This window comes from Chelon labrosus, assembly GCF_963514085.1.
Source record: "Chelon labrosus genome assembly, chromosome: 15".
Classification (NCBI taxonomy): Eukaryota; Metazoa; Chordata; class Actinopteri; order Mugiliformes; family Mugilidae; genus Chelon; species Chelon labrosus.
This window is the reverse complement of record NC_140348.1, coordinates 3,541,359-3,561,704: the sequence shown is the minus strand read 5'-3', so window position 1 is coordinate 3,561,704 and position 20,346 is coordinate 3,541,359. Positions and strand designations below refer to the sequence as shown.

General features: G+C 40.7%; 1 protein-coding gene across 2 annotated transcripts in view; it reads left to right on the top strand.

Annotated features, from left to right (window-relative positions):
• LOC311500491 (protein kinase C epsilon type-like) overlaps nucleotides 1-20,346 on the top strand; it is a 78,462-nt gene that overhangs the window by 52,388 nt on the left and 5,728 nt on the right. For both annotated transcript variants that reach the window (XM_084561929.1, XM_084561928.1), the window contains exons 11-13: nucleotides 2,679-2,833; nucleotides 17,426-17,564; nucleotides 18,021-18,209. In XM_084561929.1, the coding sequence (XP_084418055.1) occupies nucleotides 2,679-2,833; nucleotides 17,426-17,564; nucleotides 18,021-18,209 (483 nt within the window). The remainder of the gene's footprint in view (nucleotides 1-2,678; nucleotides 2,834-17,425; nucleotides 17,565-18,020; nucleotides 18,210-20,346) is intronic.

Sequence of the window (20,346 nt, the reverse complement as noted above, 5' to 3'; positions counted from 1 at the left end):
TTTTCACGAAGTTGCTTCCGAGCAGACAAAAGGAAACTGGGGAATTCACTCGGTAGCAGATCCCGTAGAAAACCATTAGTCAGTTTTTAAGTCAGTTTTTATTGTTTTCTTCTTTGGAAAAGCAGGAAGAAGAGGCAGGATTACAGGAATATTTCCCCTTTGATGGCAGAGTGAAGAAACAGGACCGGAAATGTTTCACTTACTCACAGCAATTTGACTGGAAAAATATCAGTCTGGGGAAAATACACTCATTTCTAAAAGGGAATAGATTATTTTAAGATCTCGTCAACAAAACCCTCCCCCATGTGGTCCGTCTAGCACTACTGTAACTTCACCATTGATTTCTGTCATTTCTGTTGCATTCAGTTTGGAAGAGTTGCAGTTGAGGCGTTGAGCGAAAGTCTTATATTTACTTTTTGATTCATGCTTTTGATAGGAAACTGGATTTTTTTAAAGACCATCTTTAGTGCTCAAGTGGTCCAACCTTGAACCTGCCATGACATGTGGTCATCGTTTGTGTAAATTGCCACCTTTCCAGAATCTGTTTCGGCACTTCCTGTTTGTGAGGGTCAGTCTTTGTGGAGGTGTACCAAATCAACACACAGGGGAGGCTTTTTTAACGTGGCCCAAACACACCGAGGCTTCAGATCTGTGTTATGCAAACACACATACATGTACAGATATAGAATGTGTACATACACACAGTGCATGTCACCTTAATTGCGGTGTGAACCCTGTGGCCTCACACAATGGCTCTCTGATGGACTCCTCCTTGTTCTTATATAGGCAGCTGTTTATAACACAACACCCTAAACACACACACACACTCTCTCTCTCTCTCTCTCTCTCTCTCACACACACACACACACACACACACACTCTCTCTCCCTCTTATTTCCTATATGAAGAAAGCGAGTTGGAATTCAGGAAGGGGGCCTTTTTCCCCCGGAGCCCATGTTCAGTACCAAGAGAATAGAGCTGAGAGGGCGCGGCATGCAGTAGTGTGTGTTTTTTGAGTGTGTGTGTCACAGGAAGAGGTCCTATGGAAGCAGAGACAATTAGTGTTTGTCGCATAGCAATCCAGTTTATGTGTGTGTGTGTATGGGTGTGTGTGTGTTTTACAGTAAGGGAAGCCTGCGAGACAAAATTCAAAGTATAGCTGAATGCTGCTGAAATTTGATTCATATTCCGCTTGAAGTGCCTCAGTTATGAGCAAGGATGTGGCAAAAACAACGGTGTGGAATATGGTATTGATACTACGTATACTACATATACTGTGTATCGTATAATTGTAATTACTCATTTTAGAAAATTAATTTTAGAAATTGAAGCTGAAGGGTCCATGCGTTTTTTTTGTTTTTCAAATTTGCTGGAAAAAAAATCTGGAAAAACTTGAATAAAATCAAAATGAAAAAAAGTCTTTTATTCCGTAGTCTAAAACATAAAAGAAGAAAACTAATACTAGGCAGAATTTTCTTTCTGCTAACTTGATCAAAAAAAAAAAGGGCATCAAATCAAAAACAAACAAACAAAAGTAGACGTATTTTCCTTCAGTGAAATCAAAAGTGGCCTACATCTGGAACATTGGTACAGCGCTCTCACAGCCATGGGTCATTATGTCAGCCCGGGGCATTTTTTAGATGTTTCGTGTGGAAAAACCTGATGCTTCTCCCTAATCAGAAGAGAAGACGTCAGAGATTAATTCAGATAACATACCTTGTGTGTCAAGTCTAAAATTACATCTGAGTATTGTTCCAAAGTCTTCATCGTTGTCTTCTTCTTCTTCACTTACGAAAACCTGAAATTAAATTTGAAATGAATCTAGAGGGCAGAGTGTCACTACTGATTTCCTGAAATCACTTGATTCCAATTCACAGGGTCCAGATCCAGTTCAGTCCTGATTTATTTAGATTTTAGAGGTTTTGCAAATTTTACCGAATACACAAAAATAATTATAGGCTGCAGAAATGTGTGGTATTTCCTCGGTATTTTCCCTTTTAGTTTCACATCTCACAAATGCAAATTTTCTTGCAGCTCTTCTCTGTTGTCGTACTTTTTTCAGAGTTGTAGCTCCTGTCAGGTCTTGGACCTTGCTCCCTCGTGGACTAATCTCATTGCATGGACTCGCAAGATGGTAGCGAGATTTCTAACAAGGGGATGCAATAAATGGCATATATTAAAAAATAAATAAATAAATAAATCCGAGATTTTATTAATCAATATCTGACCATTCAAATTTGAATAGGAAAATATTATTTCTTTAAAACCCAAGTCTATTAAACTATAGTTTCAAATATTTTAAAATGACCAAATTATTAATTGAATTGTCCCCTAGCGAGTAAAAATGTTTAACCCTTACTGTAATAAAAAATGCTCTGCGATAGAATGGAGACCTGTCCAGAGGGTACCACGCCTTCGCCCTGACAAGCGGTTACAGGGGATGAATGAATGAATGAATGTAATAAAAAATCACTTTGAATAAGTAAAGAGTCAGTTAATAAATACAAAAGCACCTTTGACCAAGTTTCATCTGTAAATACAGAAACTGCCTCTCTGTGCCATGTTTCATACACTAATTCTTCTTTGGTTGAGTTGTATCAAAAATCGCTGTAGTTTTGCATTACTTATACATTATACATACAAAGTGGCTGACTTTGTCTTTCACCTCCTTCCTGCAGGACCGCTTGTTCTTCGTCATGGAGTACGTTAATGGAGGCGACCTCATGTTTCAGATTCAGCGATCGAGGAAGTTCGACGAGGCCCGGTCTCGTTTTTATGCCGCCGAGGTCACATCTGCTCTGATGTTCCTGCACCGGCATGGAGTCATTTACAGGTAACCATTGCTCACGCTGCTTAAACTGTTAGCAGGCTCTGGGTTCTTTTACTTCATTCTCTTTTTTGTTTTTCCTGATTTAGTCTTTTTCTTTTTGTGCTTTTGTCTCTTAGCTGTATTTTATTTTCTGCAACCCTGAGCCAAGGCACAGCTTTTAACTCACCCACTCCTTTAAATCATTTGATATACTGTGAAGCTTGAATCTGCTTGTTTGATCTAGTGCTTCCAGCTGAGATATGTGTCTCCATTACAGCACATTTAAAAGAAAAACAGGAAAAAAATCAATAAACTCTGCATTAACTCTTTAAATTACACTTGAAAGAAGAATCTGAACTCATCTTTGATAAACTATGTACTAATTGAGGTTTACTGACCTAAACTATGTATCTTGAATTAGGAGCAGTGTGTACAGGTTTGTCAGTTATGGGTAGATCCATCACACAGCCACTCAGTGTATCATTTGTGATCTTTGTTTGTCATACTGCTCTGTTGCTGTCAGCTGCTTTGATGGTTTTGTTGAGTCGGTTGGTCATTGAGTCACCAGAACAGAAAGTTTTGTCTAGACTTAGTGTTTAATGACCTCTGGGGAGTTCATCATCTGAGGTGGGAAAAACAAATCAGACCGTTTACTGATATCAGTACAATATGATGGATTCTAGACACAAGACCTTGTAATACGTTAGTTGTAGAATAATGCATTTTTTAATGAATGATGTGTAGTTTTCTTTCAATATTTTGCTTGTACATTGGTGGATCGATCCACTGCGGTCGTTCTCACTCATTTCTTTGTCAAGGAATTTTATAAAATTTCACACAAACATGTATGACACCCACAGGAGGAATTGCACTTTAAGTTGAGCGCCATGCTATTTCCATTTAGCCTGGAAGCCAGACCAACTTCCCTGCCTACAGATCTGATGTGGCAGAAAGTTGGTCTGGAGTCGCCCCATTGGAAACTGATTGTGTTCAGGCAAATATTTGCGGGGCTAATCCAACACGGACGGAAGGGACGTAGTTATGCTCTCCTTCTGAGCGATGCTATTGCAACAAACCGGCTGTTGAAGGTGCACCATAGCGTCTGTTGTTAAAAAGCAAATGTAATGGAGAAACAATTAACAGCAACTGTGAGCAGAAGTATTTTTTTCTCTGTATAACACACCCCATAATGAAATCCAAATGGAGTGTTACCAGAGTCATAGTCTAACTTTTTAAGTTGTACATTTGACATGTCACATTTTCTTCTAGTGCCATTAATACATCAATATTTCCCTTTGTCCAAAAACTGAATAAATAAATAAAGAAGTACAGTGTATATCCAACATTTCTTTGTAACTGGTGAAGGTAGACAGTACCAATCAAATGAAAATGCAAGTGAGCCTAGTGGACATGTGGGTGGGTCACCGATAACACAGCTCCACGTGGGTCCACTCTTGGGCTGCACTGCGCAGACTGTGGATCCAAACTGGCAAGATAGCGTCGCCCATATCCTTGGGAAACTAGCGTCAGTTTGGCCAATGCAAGAAAGTGGGGATGCGTTGTCAATAGTTATATAAAGACTATGGATAAACCTTTTTTTAAAAAAAAATATTCATATTACGGTTGAGACTCGATTAATAATTAGAGGTTTTTGTAATGAATTAATCTCGGTTAATCGCATTTTAATCACATTAATCACATTTTAATCGCATAACAATATACATGAATATTGTAAACTCAAGCTCATTTAATGTCTGGAAAAATGCATTAAATTGCATTTCAATTCAATACAGTAGAAAATCAAAGAAAAAACCCTGGCCAAACCTGAACAGACCTAAATTTAAAGTACCATTTGAAGTACTTAAATACTTTTTCAAAACAGTATTGAGTTTAAATGCTTAAAAAAAAAAGTTTACATTGCCGACACGTCTTGTCCGTACTCGGACCAGGACTGCTAGGACTCACTGCAACATGCTTTGCATTTAGATGGTACCGTAGGGTTGAAGTGCTTCGGTGGTATGCAAACTTTTTTTATTTTTATCTCCGCTTTTATCAAGGCTTCCATCAGCTAGTTTTTTTTAAATAAAATTTGCCTTCCATCAGTCCTAGCAACGTGCTTTCATCCAATTCCTCCATTGTGGTAGCCGTTAGCCGAGCTCTGACGTGTGCATCAGTGTAATCAGTGTACCAGGAAATTGTGCACTGACAAAAGTTCCACGTTGTTTAGAATGTAAACTGCGATTAAATGTGTTAATTTTTGAACGCGTTATTTTGTAATCGTAATTAACGCGTAAAAGTCCCACCCCTAATTCATACCTATTTACAACTAGGAAGGATACATTTCACTATATAATGAGAAACTATTCCAATGTTTTTGTTCTCTCTCTTTCTCTTATTTTCCAACCCATATCAAAGTGTGTTTGTGTTTAGGATGAGTCAGTCATTGGAGGTCAGGTCTAACAGATTGTGGAGAGATGTCCTGTCAAAGATGATGTAACTGTATGAATGCAAATGTGGTGGAGAGGTCACTGCTGTTAGTTCAAATGCTTCAGGAAATAGACCAACGGTGGAATTAGTTCATTTAAACACAAAGTCTGTGAAGGTTCTCAATCATCCAGGTCATGGTATATTAAAAAAAAATCAAAAAAAACAAAACAAAAAAACAAGTTGAAACAGGGGCAACTGGACTTGTAGGGTTTCCAGAAGACGTTTAAAACTGAAGAAGCTACTTGGATGAGTGGTGAAACGTCTTCAAGAAACGCCTAGTCTAGTTGCTCTTGTTTCAGCTTGTTTGTTATCTGGGTAAATTATGTTTTCTTATGTTCACTCACAATGAAAAATATTTCTTCCAGATGAAATATTATCTTTGGTTACGAAACAAACTCTTTGACCCAGGAAGTGTGCTGCGTTCATCTGTGGGTTGAGATTACCTCACTCTCCCTCCACTTCAGGTGCTATCTGTCTGTGTGGATTCCGTCAGTCATAATATCATTGTCAACCAATCGCAAACATGCAGCCGGTCCCACAAAAGCAATGAGCAGCTCGAATCATAACACCATTGTGGTGGATGGGGGCTCGGTGCAGATTCAGGCTGTTTGCTCCAAAAATAACTCGAACAGTTCTCCATTCCGGTGTTTTCCTTGCATGAATGTAAGCTTTAATTTGCTGTTTAGATTCTCTCCTCATGCAACCTGTGCGTGTGTTTGTGTGTGTTTATGCCGTTCCATCCGTACCGAGTTAGGAGAGAGGACTGTTGAGGTTTTTTGTGTTTGTGTTTATGAGGTTTTGTTGCGTTTTAACGTGTTAACTGACGTGTGTTTCATTTTCTCACATCCAAAGTATTTCAAACACACAAACAAGCACACACGTACATTATATCTATGCACAAAACCTACTTCCCATTTGAAATCTAACTTCAGTCATCACAACAAGTCATCAAACATTACCATAAACTTTAAACAGAAACTCATGACTGAAATAAGTCTTTAAGTCAATGTCTTTTTACTTTTTGTAAAGTTTCAGTTCCCTAAAATGTCCCTTACCTTTTAAATACAGCGATCAGGCAAAACATTATGACCACTGAGAGGACAAGTAAATATCACTGACCATCTTGTGACAATCCAAACTTTTGGACCTGGCATTCATGTGGATGTTACTTAGACATGTAGCACCCACCTAGACCAGACCAGGCACCCCCACCCCCATAGCAATGACACTCCTTGATGGCAGCAGCCATCCTCAAAAGGATGCAGCCTGACACAGACACACACACAAAAACGACTTAGGAACAACTCAAAAAACATGAAGAACAGCACAAGGTGTTGACCTGGCCTCCAAATTCACTAGATCCCAAACTGATCAAGTATCTGTGGGATGATCCACAGAGGCCCCTCCCCTCAAAGCCCCCCCCCCCCCCACACACTGTTTACAGCACAGCACAGGACACCCTCAGAAGGCCCATGTCCATTCTCTGATGAGTCACAACTGTTTTGGAGGCACAAGGGAGACCTTAACAATATTAGGAAGGTGGTCATAATGTTATGCCCGATCAGTGTATGTCCATATTGTCTGTAGAGATTCCACAATGTCTCCAAATATGTCTCCAATTCTAAAATATTTTGAAACCCTCAAGAATTATCCTGATTCCTCAAAAGTTCTCTCATATTTGATCTTACTGTACTATACTGAAATTTAACTACCATTATAAGACCACATGACATAGCTTCTGTGTGTGTTTAATCAGTCAGTGAGTTGTGCAGCATGACTTAGTGGCTCCACAAAAATCCCTTACCTCATAATACTACAGCATTTAAACAAGGTGTTGTGAAAGGAAACATGACCAGACAAGTTGACGGGCCATGTTTTGTTGCGTCTTATACATTTCATGGTGTTTTGACACTGACGTTGAGGGATAGTCGGGAGAAACTTAATACTTTTCATCATGTATATTGCCTGTAAAGACCGATGACTATCCAGTGGCCTGTGCAAGGTTTGACACCTGAGTTGAAACGAAGACTGTCAGCGTTTTATTGCCCTCTTAAAAGTGAGCTTAAAATGTCTGCCAGTGACAGTCTTTTTAACCAGATCCAGCACTACAGGCAGTACATCCCTGGATCACATTTGACCTAATGGGAGAAGTGCCCTGCAGAAGTAGGTAGTTGAGACAGGCTTTGGCCTCTTCTGTGCAGAGGAGAATCTTGACCAGTCATTGGTGGTAGATACTGTATGTCAAATTCAAATGGAACATGGCCCCACTTACCATCTGACAAGACTCTTGGTAGCATAGCCAGCCCCTTGCACATTCCGCCATAGTTCAGGTTGTCGTGTGACATCGGGAGAGGGATTGATTCCACCTCCATTAGAGCTCCACCGGAGTTTAATCCAAGGAGCAGCCGACATTGGTAGATCCAGAGAGGGAGGTACAAGACCGGTACAAAAATAGGTGTTACTCCCTGGGAATTCTGCTCATCCAAATTCACGGGACTGTTTATTCATAGACGCTTTCACCCTGATAATTACCTGCCCAGGCCAAAAGACTGTTGCGACTGCTTTTGGTGGTTTGATCACAATTATAGATTGCGCTGGCTTTGTAAATACACCATATTGAGCTCTGTAAATGTTGTGAATTTTGTTTGAGCTATATCCGGTGTAGGTTGTTGTCCTTTGTAGATTGTTACTGGTTATAGTAAAAATAATATATTGTCAGAAGTAGTGTTGCTTTCGTCAACGAAAACTATGACTAAATATTGTCGTCAACGAACCTTTATCACGTGACTAAAACGAGACGAGACGTAACGTAAATGCTGGTCATGCGACGATGACTATAATTAAATGTATAATGCAATATTGTTGACGAATAAAAACGAGACTAAATGTGGTTTACAAAATAAAAACTATGCTAAAATGTCTCTCCATTTTCGTTGACCAAAACGAGACGAGACGAAATGTTACAACGTTATTTTGTCTTGTTTAGTCGCGTTATTACTATTATTATTTTGTAGTTTATCTGTTTCCTGTGTAGAGCCCGTTTCTCTCGTAGGCGACGTCACTTCCTCAAGCTCCACTCGCGGCATTATTTAGAAGATGCAGCTGCTCCAGTGAGTCTGCGACTCTGCGTGAGTACTGAGTAGCGTGACAGAGAAAGGGAACGATGGCCGACCAGCCGGGGGTCTTTGGTAGAAGAAGACATTTGGAAGACATTTGGAAAAACTTTAAATACATCGAAGTGGAAAATAAAACCGAATGTCTTGTGGTGAAAGATAGGGAGAAGTGCAGCAAATAGCAAATAGTGCGGCAAATAGTAAATAAATAGTAAAATAAATATGTTGTAAATTCAAATCAGCGTCTTCCGTGTCTGGAATGGATGTATTCTTGAGTCTATAAGGTAACAATAATATAATAAGAACCTTGTTTGAAATAGGTTTGGCTAAAAGAAAATTTTGGTTTTGTCTATACTACAAGGTACTTATACTATATTGACTGGGTTAAACAGAATTGCATTACTAAAAAGAGACTAAAATACAATTTTCATTGAATAAAACTAGACTAAATGTCATCAGTTTTCGTTGACTAAAACTAGACGAAAATAGTCATGGATAATTCTGACTAAAATAAGACTAAAATGCTCAGACTGTTAGTTGACTGAAACCTGACTAGACTAAAAAGAGCATGAACATGACTAAAACTAATAAAAACTAAAATGACAGCTTGACACAAAGACTAGACTAAAACTAAAATTAAAACAGGCCGCCAAAAACAACACTAGTCAGAAGAAGTCTCTGACTGGCATCCCAGCACAACGCCAGGGGCCGCTACAAGTGTCCAGCACTTGAACCCATGCCAGAGAATGACCTAAAACATTTTGTTACTTCTCCAGATGATGTCAAGTTTTGTCCCGGCAGGTCAAGTCAGGCTGAGTCTTGTTCGCGTTGTTGTTGCCATTACACACTGGCTCCATTTTCAGTTGCCTTACTATGAATAAAACTGTAATTATGTGCTCTGGAGAATGTGTTCATTGCTACAAAACATGTTTGTTCCACTAAAATAAGATGATATATTTGATATTATAATGACAGACATTGCATTGACATGAGATCTGGGTGTTTTGGTTTCAGTTTATCCCACTTCTGGATGCAGTTACCTGTTTGTGTGCATGATGGGATTCTTTAGCGTCCACGTCCCTGCCCTCCAAAGCCATTAATATACAAAATGAAGGGGCACACAAACACACAAACTGAACAACGCTGAGGACTGCATGGTGCATTATTATGTTCCCAGAAATTAAACGTCATTAAAGGAGTGTAGTGGTAAATCCCTTGTCCACACAGCCGTTCTTCCTGTAATGACTTGTAATTGTCAAGTCTTTTGTCCTTTCAGTGTTTCAGTTTTACTTCCTAAAACCTGACGTGCATGTATTTCCTAAGATTCTTCTGGATGCTCTGTTCTCCTCCCATGGCACAAACTCAAAACCCTAAAAATATTTCATAGTAAGTCTTAATCATCAGCTGAATCAGTAATGAATAATAGCACATTTACCGCAAAATGCATTCTGGGATACCAGTCTGTACCAAGTCCACACAAGGTACACATGTGGATATTTGGATTGTACTTGGTCAGATTTGTAATTTAAGCTGGAACAAGAGCAGCTGCACTTTTAAAGTTTCTTTCATCCAAGTAGCTTCTTTAGTTCTACTTTATTTTCCAAACTCAGAAAGCTACTTGTGTGAGTGGCAAAACTAGTATCTTCCAGATACTGTACTACTCCAGCTACCATCATTTCAGGTTGTTTTTTGGATAGACCATGACCTGGATGACTGAGAACCTTCACAAATATTTCACAAGAACACAAGTACAGACTAGAACTCATACCGAGAAACGCTACTTGGCTCTGATCATAGAGTGTAAGAAAAATGGACGCCATGACCACTCCTTAAAGTGAAGCGAAAGCATGTGGAGCTCCCCCTGGTGGTTGGCTGCAGTATAGGTCATAAGCTCCATCTCCTCCATGTTAGTGAATGGAACGTGGACCAAACTAAAACACTAAAGTACACATCAAGTATGTATGTTCAAGTGTCTATTTTTCTGGGAAGGATGGACAGGACGTGACATCATGGTGATTGACAGTTGCCATTGATAACTGCTTTGTGATATTTCTTTGTAACTAGTGGAGGTAGAGCAGAACGCAGTATTGATTAAACGCCCGTCTAGAGGCTCCACTTTCAGACAATACTGTGTAGACTGTGACTCCAAACTCGCAAGTTGCCACCGCTCGTATTGCGGGGATACTAGCATCAGTTTGGCCATTGGGAGTAAGTGGTCTATTGCTCTGATTTGTTGTGAGACTATCCAGTTACATTAGTTGAAATGCCTTACAAGGAAATCCAGTTACCAGACTCATATTCTGATGAGAACGGAGTCAGGCTATGGCAGGGGCTGAACGCAGATGCAGATCTTTCCAAGAATTCTATAAAAGAACCTGCTTCACTGCAAAACCTGCCGTTTTCAACATGTATACAGCGAGCTCAGGCGTTCATCTGCTTGTTTCCTGTAGCAAAGTGATTTTGAAATTCAGATGGCTGACGGTGGAGGAGAGTGCTGCGTAAAATTCAGCCCATTGTCGTTTGCTTTTTGCTTTATTGTAAAGGGTATACCTAGAAAAAGTAAAGTACCAAAAAAAAAAACAAAAAAACAAAACATGACACCAATGTGAGTCGGGAATAAAGTAAGAGAAACTGTACTTGCTAACCACTTCCCAAAAGAAAAAATCAGTTGCATGTATTAAAAGGAATACGACACTTCAAATACGACATAAATAGAATGAAACACAAACAAGGTGTTGCATAAAATTGAAGCAGGATAAAAAAGACCAAAAACTTACATAACTTATTTCCTTGATTTACAAACAGAGGATGTCAAAAGCAGATCAGCAGTTTTTATTTTTTCATAATTCTGCTTTGGATACGTGATCTCAGACAAACAAATGTCCAGTCCTGCTGGTGCCTGCTGGACCAGTACTCATTGTTTCACACAGTATGTGTTACAATGCTTTTCTTAATGAAGGCGAGGGCATAATCAGAACAGTTCAGCAGCGGGAATACGTCTGTGTGTTTCTTTAGTTGGCACAGTTTAATCCAGATCCGTTGTTGCGGTTAAAGCCAACCACTCTGAGCTTTATTGTTTTCTTGTGTTTGTTATTTTGTTACTTTTGGCCTCAGAATCAAGTTTTAAAGTGATACTCCACCCAGAGTCTGTCTCTGAGTATCAAACACTCACTTCATGAATGGTGACAGGTGAATTTAAAGCTGAAGAATGGCTTTTTAAAAGGCCTCTGGAACACTCGATATCTTACCATCAGATTTCCCTCCTTGGACAGCATTACTTTAATGCTTAGATTCTTCTACAACTTCATGGTTGGTCGGCACTTATTTTGTACTCGCTTCCCACTCCCTTTAGGTCACACATATTTTTTTAGCTCACCACAGCAGAGTATAGTGTTAACGTCCTGAGAGAATCCATCGCCGTCCAGAGGTTTTAAACCGAACAACTCCGGTTGGCGTTCATAAACAGTAAGATTGATGGTTCAGTGTTTCAGCAGTGTTTCTTTAGTCATGCTGTTTTGATAGTGCACATTAGTGTGTCAGAGACTGGCAAGGACAACGCACACACACAAAACTCACACACACGCAAAACACGTTGCGTGTTAATTCATGATGGCTGAGTCAACTGAGCTACCTGATCTTTCTCTACATATGTCCCCCGCTCTCTCTCTTGTCCCTGACCCACTTTATTGACCAGAGGAACATGAACAACAAGTGTTTTGGGAACATTATGTCCCAGCTCTCGCTCTCGCCCTCTCTCTCGCCCTCTCTCTCCTTCTCCCTCCCCTCCACCCACCTCTCCTTCCTCTCCTCCCGCCTCTGCGCGTCCCTCCCCTCGTCACCCTTCCCTCCTGAGATACTCGTCTCCTTAGGCCCTCGTTGATGCTCCCATCGCCACCACCAAAGAGGAAACATTTTTAGACTATAGCCAGTGTGTGTTGCTGTTAACAGAGCAGCTTGAGACCGGTTTTAAGGGCAGATATCCTGTTTGTCTGTGTAAACACACACATACACACAACGCTTTTTTTTTTTTTTTTTTTTGCTGTCAGACTGCATGGTATTCATGTTCTAATACTTAGTCTGATTTTTTCTTGTTGTTTCATCTGGTATTTACTTGTATGTATCACACGTTTTGATCATTTTCTACTTGTATGACTGAGTTGTGTTTTTAATTGCGATTAATCGCACGATTTCCAGAGTTAACACAAATTAATCACATTTTCTTGGGATAGTTTTTGTTAGATATTATACTTTCGCAGTCTATGGCAGAAACAAATTAGCAGAAATGGATAAAAACACTTTAGTTCAGAACAACTGAACAATGCAAAACTCATTTGCATTTGCTGTCAGTGTGACCTGAGAAAGGAGCTTTCTGAGCAGGTGAATATATTGAAAAATATCCTTCTAAAAGGGCCCATTTAAAACATGCATGTTATGGAAATCATGCGCTTAATCCCGAATAAATATCTCTACTGACAACCTTGCTTTTATTTTTTTAATTGTGGTCAAAACTGTTGAAGATTGTGAAATTGCTTTCAACCATTTTAGCGTTAGTGCCTCGTAAATGCCTCGGCGGTTTGTTTTAGTTGGAGCTGCGGAAACAAAATGAGCCCCACTCACTGAGAGGAACCATCGTTGGTTCATTCCTGTTATTATTATTTTTTAATTTCTTTCTCCAGTTTATTGGCTTTAATATCCTCCCGCTCTGATCTGCCTCTCACGGCGTGATTCCTCGCGGATAAATATATCAGCGGCGGCAGTTTGTGCGTGTTTGTATATTTGACCAGATGTGTGTTTAGAACATGGAGTATAGTCACACAGACGAAGGGATGGAAGGGATGGCGAGATGAGGATGAGAGAGAGAGAGAGAGAGAGAGAGAGAGAGAGAGAGAGAGAGAGAGGTTAGCTGTCAGAGCACAGGGGTTGCCTCTGAGGACGTAATGGAAAAATCACTCAAGATTAACATGAAACACAGGAAATGCTCTCAATTGAGCCTGATTGCTGTTTGTGTGTGTGTGTGCGTGTGTGTGTGTGTACAGAGCAGCTCCTGTATATTGATTTGAGCTTCTTAAGCGATATTAAAGCTGCTCTGTAAAACTATACATGTACAAATGTGAGTCCTCTGACTGCAGGATCCGTGTGATGTTCAGTATTAGTTGGATTCAGTCAGCTGCAGGTTGCATTATACTATTACCAAAAACTTCCATCTCAAGAAAGAATTCTGCTTCGCTAACACAGAGAGATGTTTGAGCTGTCCAGTAGGAGAATCTTGCTCTATTTGTCTCTTGCAGTATATTAAAGGAAAATTTAAGGAACCGTCCAGAACATCACCTTTAACATGATGCTCATGTTCCCCTGACTAGCGACATGATAACACCCTGACATGTGGCTGTTCTCACATGTCACCGTCTAACAGTATTCACAAAACACTTACTGTCCAGTTTCCCCTTTGATGCATCCTCTCACCAGCTAGTTTCGCCTGAGGTCAGTCAGGTTTAGAACCACTTTCTCCAGTTTATTGTTGCAGAAGCGATGAGTAAGAGGTCGCAGTCAGTCAGTCTTTTACAGGCCTGACACAACATAATTTCCACTAAATGCATTTAAAACGGAGAAGCCTCAGTCATTTTGATGGTGACAATCAGTATTAATGATGGCTCTGGGTTTTTGAAAGACTAAATATTTGTTATGTGAAATAACAATGTGAAATTCATCTTAACAAACGAGCTTCTAATTCCATTTCAGCCATGCTGTATATTCATTATTGTTGAGGACACTAGAACAGTACAAAAGACTGAAGCACACGTGATTAAAGAAGGAAAGATTTGTGCAGAGAACCTAGGTATCATGAAGAAGACATGATGTAAGAGAATTAATGAAAAATTATGTACATTTTTTTTTTGGTTTACACCCACTTCTCATCTGACAAAACATTTTCACGCAAATAAATATCATTCCATTAGTGCTGCAGAACACCTGCAGCCACTTAATATCGAATTTTCCCACAGCAAGGTGATGTGTAATACAAAGATTAACGTCAGCGGTTGTTTAAATTCAATCACAAATGCATTAAGTTTATATGCTATCTTTCTGCCCCGCTGCAGGCAAGCAATTCAGACTTAATGTGCCGGGAGTCGCCTGGAGGTGAGATATGCAAACAGGCAGCCGGGGAAAATGCAGAACAAGAGCTGCTCTTTCCAGTGTCAATGTGCCTTTTAGCAAGGCACAGCCCCCAGCTGCTCCACCGCTCACTCGCCTGTGGTGGTTTGGGGCAGCGGGGAGAGAGTTTTGGATTTCATGTGGAGTTCAGATAACTGAAAGCAAACATGTGTCGGCAGCAGAAAAACGCTGAAATGGATTTCTTGGAAAGAGAAAGTGTGGTGAACTTTATTGAAGGAGCGAATGTGAAAACACTTTAATCATCAACTTTTCATATAAACACTCATTTCCCTTTTCTGTCCAGTTTTAAGATTTTTCCATTTGTGAGCACAAAACATGTTAATTGAGTTTTTTTTCTTTTTCTTTCTGTCCGGACCGAGCTGTCAACTGTCATGCTCCACTGAATCGGACGTCATGTTATTCTCCTCTGATACTTGAGGCCCATTAGCATAGCATTCGTGAATCCAGAAAACTGCCACAACTGACATGGATTGCTCGAGTTCAGTCAAATACTGAGAGAACATGAATTGCATGAGTTACTGGGAGTAATAGGCGGTTTATGCCGCTGCAGCAGTTTGACGCCGTAGCTACAGCGACCCTACACAGACTCTAACACCATAGCCTGATGTGCACCTCCCCAGAAATGTAACTACGCATCACCGTGACGCAGACCTCAAGAGCTGTGATTGGTCTGTTTGGTAGTAGCGTATTTCCTCTTTAGTATTTCTAGCTGCCTCTCCATATCCACAATTTTTTCAAACTGATTGTTTTGGATCAATAAAGATGGAACACACCAAAGAAATATTGACTGAGGAGGTTCTACGGTACAAGCACCATTGTTGAAAGTGAAGCAGGAAGTGGAAAATGAAGCAGGAAGTAGAAACAAAAATTAACCTGACTGACAAAAAAGACACAGCACAGACCAGCCGACTGACGAGCGCACAAGTATAAACGACTTGCACTGGCGTAGGCTACGTGCACAGGTTACGTGCACAGGTTACGGCGACTAGTCCCACAGAGACATAAACCACACTTAACTGGCACAAAAGTAAAGCAGAACTTTTAAAAAAAAAAATATTGAGCTGTAGGCTAAAGCTAAGATTTCGTGTATGTAGCAAGAAAACAGGAATATCCCAAAAACTAAGCTGAAACAAGGACAACTGGGCTTGTAGGGTTTCTTGAAGACATTTTATTCAAGTAGCTTCTTTTAATCAAGGAACGGCAGAAAAAGTTGGAAAACATGTGAGGTTACCTAGTTTTAACAACTGTCGTCGAAAAGTCTTGCCCTCGTTCACACCTTGAGACTTGATTCACTGGACATTAATGGGTGGTTGGAAAACTACGCATTGAGGAAGGAAACCCGGATCAGGGATGGATAGGCTCCACAACTGCAGGTAAGTATCTGGTCATTAACAGACCCTAGTGATCAGGCTGCAGGTGGATACCACCCCCCACCCCCGCAGATGTTCCTATTTATACCCCAACTCCCCACCAGTGTTTTAGAACATAAGAAGCTACTTGGATGAAATGTCTTCAAGAACCTCTACAAGTCCAGTTGTCCTTGTTTCAGCTTAGTTTTTTGGATATACGTACAATGATGTGGAAGACTGAGAACCTTCACAGACAAAGAACTAGGAAATCATTAGATTAGATTAGATTCGATTCGATTAGATTAGACAGATTTTGTTGTCACTGTACTATCTACAATAAAAATCTGTGGATGACTTTTAGCTATAATGAGAAACATTAAATCATACAATAAAAACTGCTTTTTGTGAGTGTGCCTGGGGTGTGATGGAGACGACATTTCTGGCAAAGAAGCTGTTCCTCAGTCCGTTTGTGTGTGTTTTTGTAGTCCTGTATCTCCGATCTGAGGACAGGGGAACAGTCTCCGATGGGTAGGATCTGCAGCAATGGTCTTTCATGAGCAGCCCTTCTTCTGGAGGCGGCCAGCATATATCGAATCCAGATCTGGGGATGGATTTGCCATGATCCTCTGACACACAGTGACACGGCGCTTGAATTTCAAGAAGGGAGTCGAAAATCATATTTTTAGAAACATGAGAAAAGTATTAATTTTAAATGTTTGCTCACATACTACTAACTTTATTTATTACCAAAAGATAAATTGACTGATGTAAAAATATGCTAACCTAAAACGCCTAATCTTGGGCATAATGTTCTCATCATCGCTGCATTTTCTTCCCATTGTTCTCGTAGTCCTCTTTACTGCAGTCAGTAATCCAGGCTCCATCAGAGCAAGACGTGGTGGGACAGAAAAGAACAAACCTTTCAGCAGCAGATCACAGCAGCTCTCAAACAGGATTGTGAAACTGCCCTTTTTTTTTTTTTTTTTTTTTTAGGACGTACAAAAACAGAACACTTGCATAAGCCCTTGACTTTGAACACGCACGCCCCGTCTCTTTTCTGGCTTGTCAGTGTGGCTCTGGTTTTTGAAAACACCTCGGGCTGAATGGCTGCAGTGGTTGCATGCAGGAGATGTTGACATTTTTGTAGCGATCAACCATCAAGCGCAGAGCGGCTGCATTCAAGACCAGCCCTGTCGTCTTTCAACACTGCTGCTCTTATCTCGCACACTACTCTCTCTCTTTTTCTCTTTCTCTTTCTCCCCTCCATGTCTTTCTCCTCTCGGGCTAACTTTTTTCTAATAGGTGGTGTTTCATGAGACGCATCCTTCGCATAGGAGCACATGAGATGATTTTAATGTTAAACTAGAACATCCAGTATAAATAAATGTCCCCCAAAACACATGTTTGCTTTCAAAGTTAATGTAAAAAACACATACTATGTATGTATTAAAGGCCCCCATCTTTGTGCCATTCTTTACATTTCCGCTCTGCAGAGACTTGAAGCTGGACAACATCTTGTTAGATGCAGAGGGTCACTGTAAGCTGGCAGACTTCGGCATGTGCAAAGAGGGAATCCTCAACGGAGTCACCACCACCACCTTCTGTGGCACGCCAGATTACATAGCACCTGAGGTAAGTGCAAAAACAGAGGAGGCTTAAAATAGGCTCCTTCCTGCTTCTTCTGAGGATGAAACCACTGACTGTGCGATCGACCTTTCACACACTTTAAAGGTTTGTTTCACGCTTCAGCTCACAGATCCGTTTAGGGCATCAAAACCATTGCTCCACCTCATATACCGCGTGCTTATACATGTTCAGCTCTTTGCAGATGATGTTTTATTTAAAAGCTGTAAAGAGTTGGGCGTTCTTGTGAACTGATTGAAACGGTGTGTAATGTTTTTTTAAGACTTAAAACTGTTAAATCGTGCATTTGATTCCCCACAATTGGAGGACGCTTTTAGCCTTTTCAGCTTGTTCATGCTTATTTAACCTGCTGCCTGTCAAATTTAAACTTGCAGATCAGGCATTTATTGTGTTTTTATGCGACACTTTTGTGCCATCTCCTAAAAGCTCTCTGCACGTGTTCAGATCCTCCAGGAGCTGGATTACGGCCCGTCTGTGGACTGGTGGGCGCTGGGGGTGCTGATGTACGAGATGATGGCGGGACAGCCGCCGTTTGAGGCCGATAACGAAGATGACCTGTTTGAGTCCATCCTCCACGACGACGTCCTCTACCCGGTCTGGCTCAGCAAGGAGGCCGTGTCCATTCTGAGAGCGGTGAGTCAGTGGGATACTTCGCTGTTTTCAGTTTCGTCTCAGAAACGTACTGGAAACATCAGCGTAGAAAAGCTACGGGTACTTAACAGCTCCATTCGGCTCTTAAGGGTTTAGAACATTCTGTCTTAGTTTAGGAACTGTTCCTTGGTTTTACTGAAGCTTCATTTGAACTGGAGCTCTTTATCTTGCATCTAATGCCCTTCAGGCTTTCCAGACTTCTGCGAGTGTCCAATTTGCAACACCTTCACATACTTGTGCTGTTTTTCTAAAAATGTAGTTTGGTTTTGACAATGAAACTTTATGAAGAATTCAAATAACGTCCAGCCCCAGTGGAAAAATCGAAAATAAGATGGAGGACCTCGTCGTGTTCTTTCAGTCCTCCTGTTTCTCTGCTTCTGTCTCTCATCACATGCGAGTGAGGATGCTGTCGTTTTGTTCTCCGTGTCATTTGTTGATCCTTGTTTCCTGTTTCCTCCACTGGAAGAACATTGGATAATTTCCTCTATTACTTTTGTCTCCGCGTGTTATTGGTTGTGTGCTTCACTGTGCGTCCATGTATGCGCATAAGATTCACTTGTGTATTTGTTCATCCAGTTTTTCCATCACAAGCCTTTGCGTTTACCTTGGCTGTTGGTACAGTTGGACTGCAAAGCCTTGTGGGAAAGTCCGCGTGTTTATGTTGGACAGTGTCTTGGACTCTGACCAGTCACTTGACCGGCACTCTTGGCTCTGATTGGACGCGCCATCCAGCTGAAGGACTTTGAGTCACATGATAAAACCTCTCGGCTCAGACATCTGAGCAGCTTGTCCACAGCTCCACTGGTGTTCAAGTACATGAGAACATCTGAAGAACAATGGCTCCATTGCTTTTTAAAAAGCAGGGGAGTTTTGCAGCTGGTGTATATCATGCTGTTGAGCATTTCTTTTTTACATTATCTCAAGTTGTAGCATTATCTCACATTATAGCAAAAATGATGCACTTTGGGTTCTGTTCTCCACTTGAGATAAAAGCAAACACTGGGGTGGCAACCTTCAGATCTCCACCATAGACTGTATATAAATATGGACAATGTCTTGCCACTTCCTTGCATTGGCCAAACTGACGATATTTTCCCAGGGATACGGGCAACTACTTAAAATGACAGAAACCATGCTTGAAAAAAATTATTTGACATGTATTTTAGTGTGTTAGTTCGGCCCAAGTCCCATCCGCTAACATGGAGGAGGTGGAGCTTATGACCTATACTGCAGTCAGTCACCAGGGGGAGCTCTACTTGCTTTGGCTACAATTTTCACGAACAATTCCACCGTCCATATTTATATGTCTATGTCTGTTTACAGTCTATGATCTCAGCAAGTCAAGTCTAAAAGCTGTGTTTCTGCCTTTATGACCATTATCTTGCAGTTATAGATCTGAAAAATATAAGTCAGAAGGATTTTTTTTTTCAAATACCTGACTCCAGCCTGAAGCTTTGTCAGGGCTTGTGGAATTTAAATACGGTGAGAAAACTATAGGGGTCATTAGTCAGCCAAAGATCACTGTTAAAGAAGTGCCACTCATGAACATAATTCTACACGGTCAAGTGTGTATGAGGTACAAACAAGCCCGACAAGTTTTGAGTCTTCACTGTCGGTTTTAGCAGTAGGAATTTAAGATGAGCAACCTGATAATTGGAGCAAAGTTTTTCCAAGCGTCCAGCCAGCCGCAGCAAAAAGGAACTATCTTTAGCAATAAGAAGACTGGGAGTCCTGCAATACCTGATAATTGTGGACACGTGCCTTAGAGAGCCGGTGCAGATTTGATAAATGAAGACTATTCATGGTATGAGTTTTGAAGGCATCCTCAGTTTTAGAGCATACAACTCCAATACAAACATTTCTTCTGCTGCCTGACTGTTTTTTAGGTTGTACGTGTTCCGAACACAAATCAGGGTCCAATCAAACCAACAACAACTGCTGAAGGATCTAAATGTGATTGATGTCTGAGTTTTACTAATTCATCCTTTCAGTTGAAGTACGTCCCGTGAAGCCTGTCACACTCTAGAAATCTCATTCAGATTGGACACACATCATCTGCTGCTGTTTTCCGTTGTACTCATGTGAACTTGAGAGTTGATGGGTCTTTTGTTCGACAAAT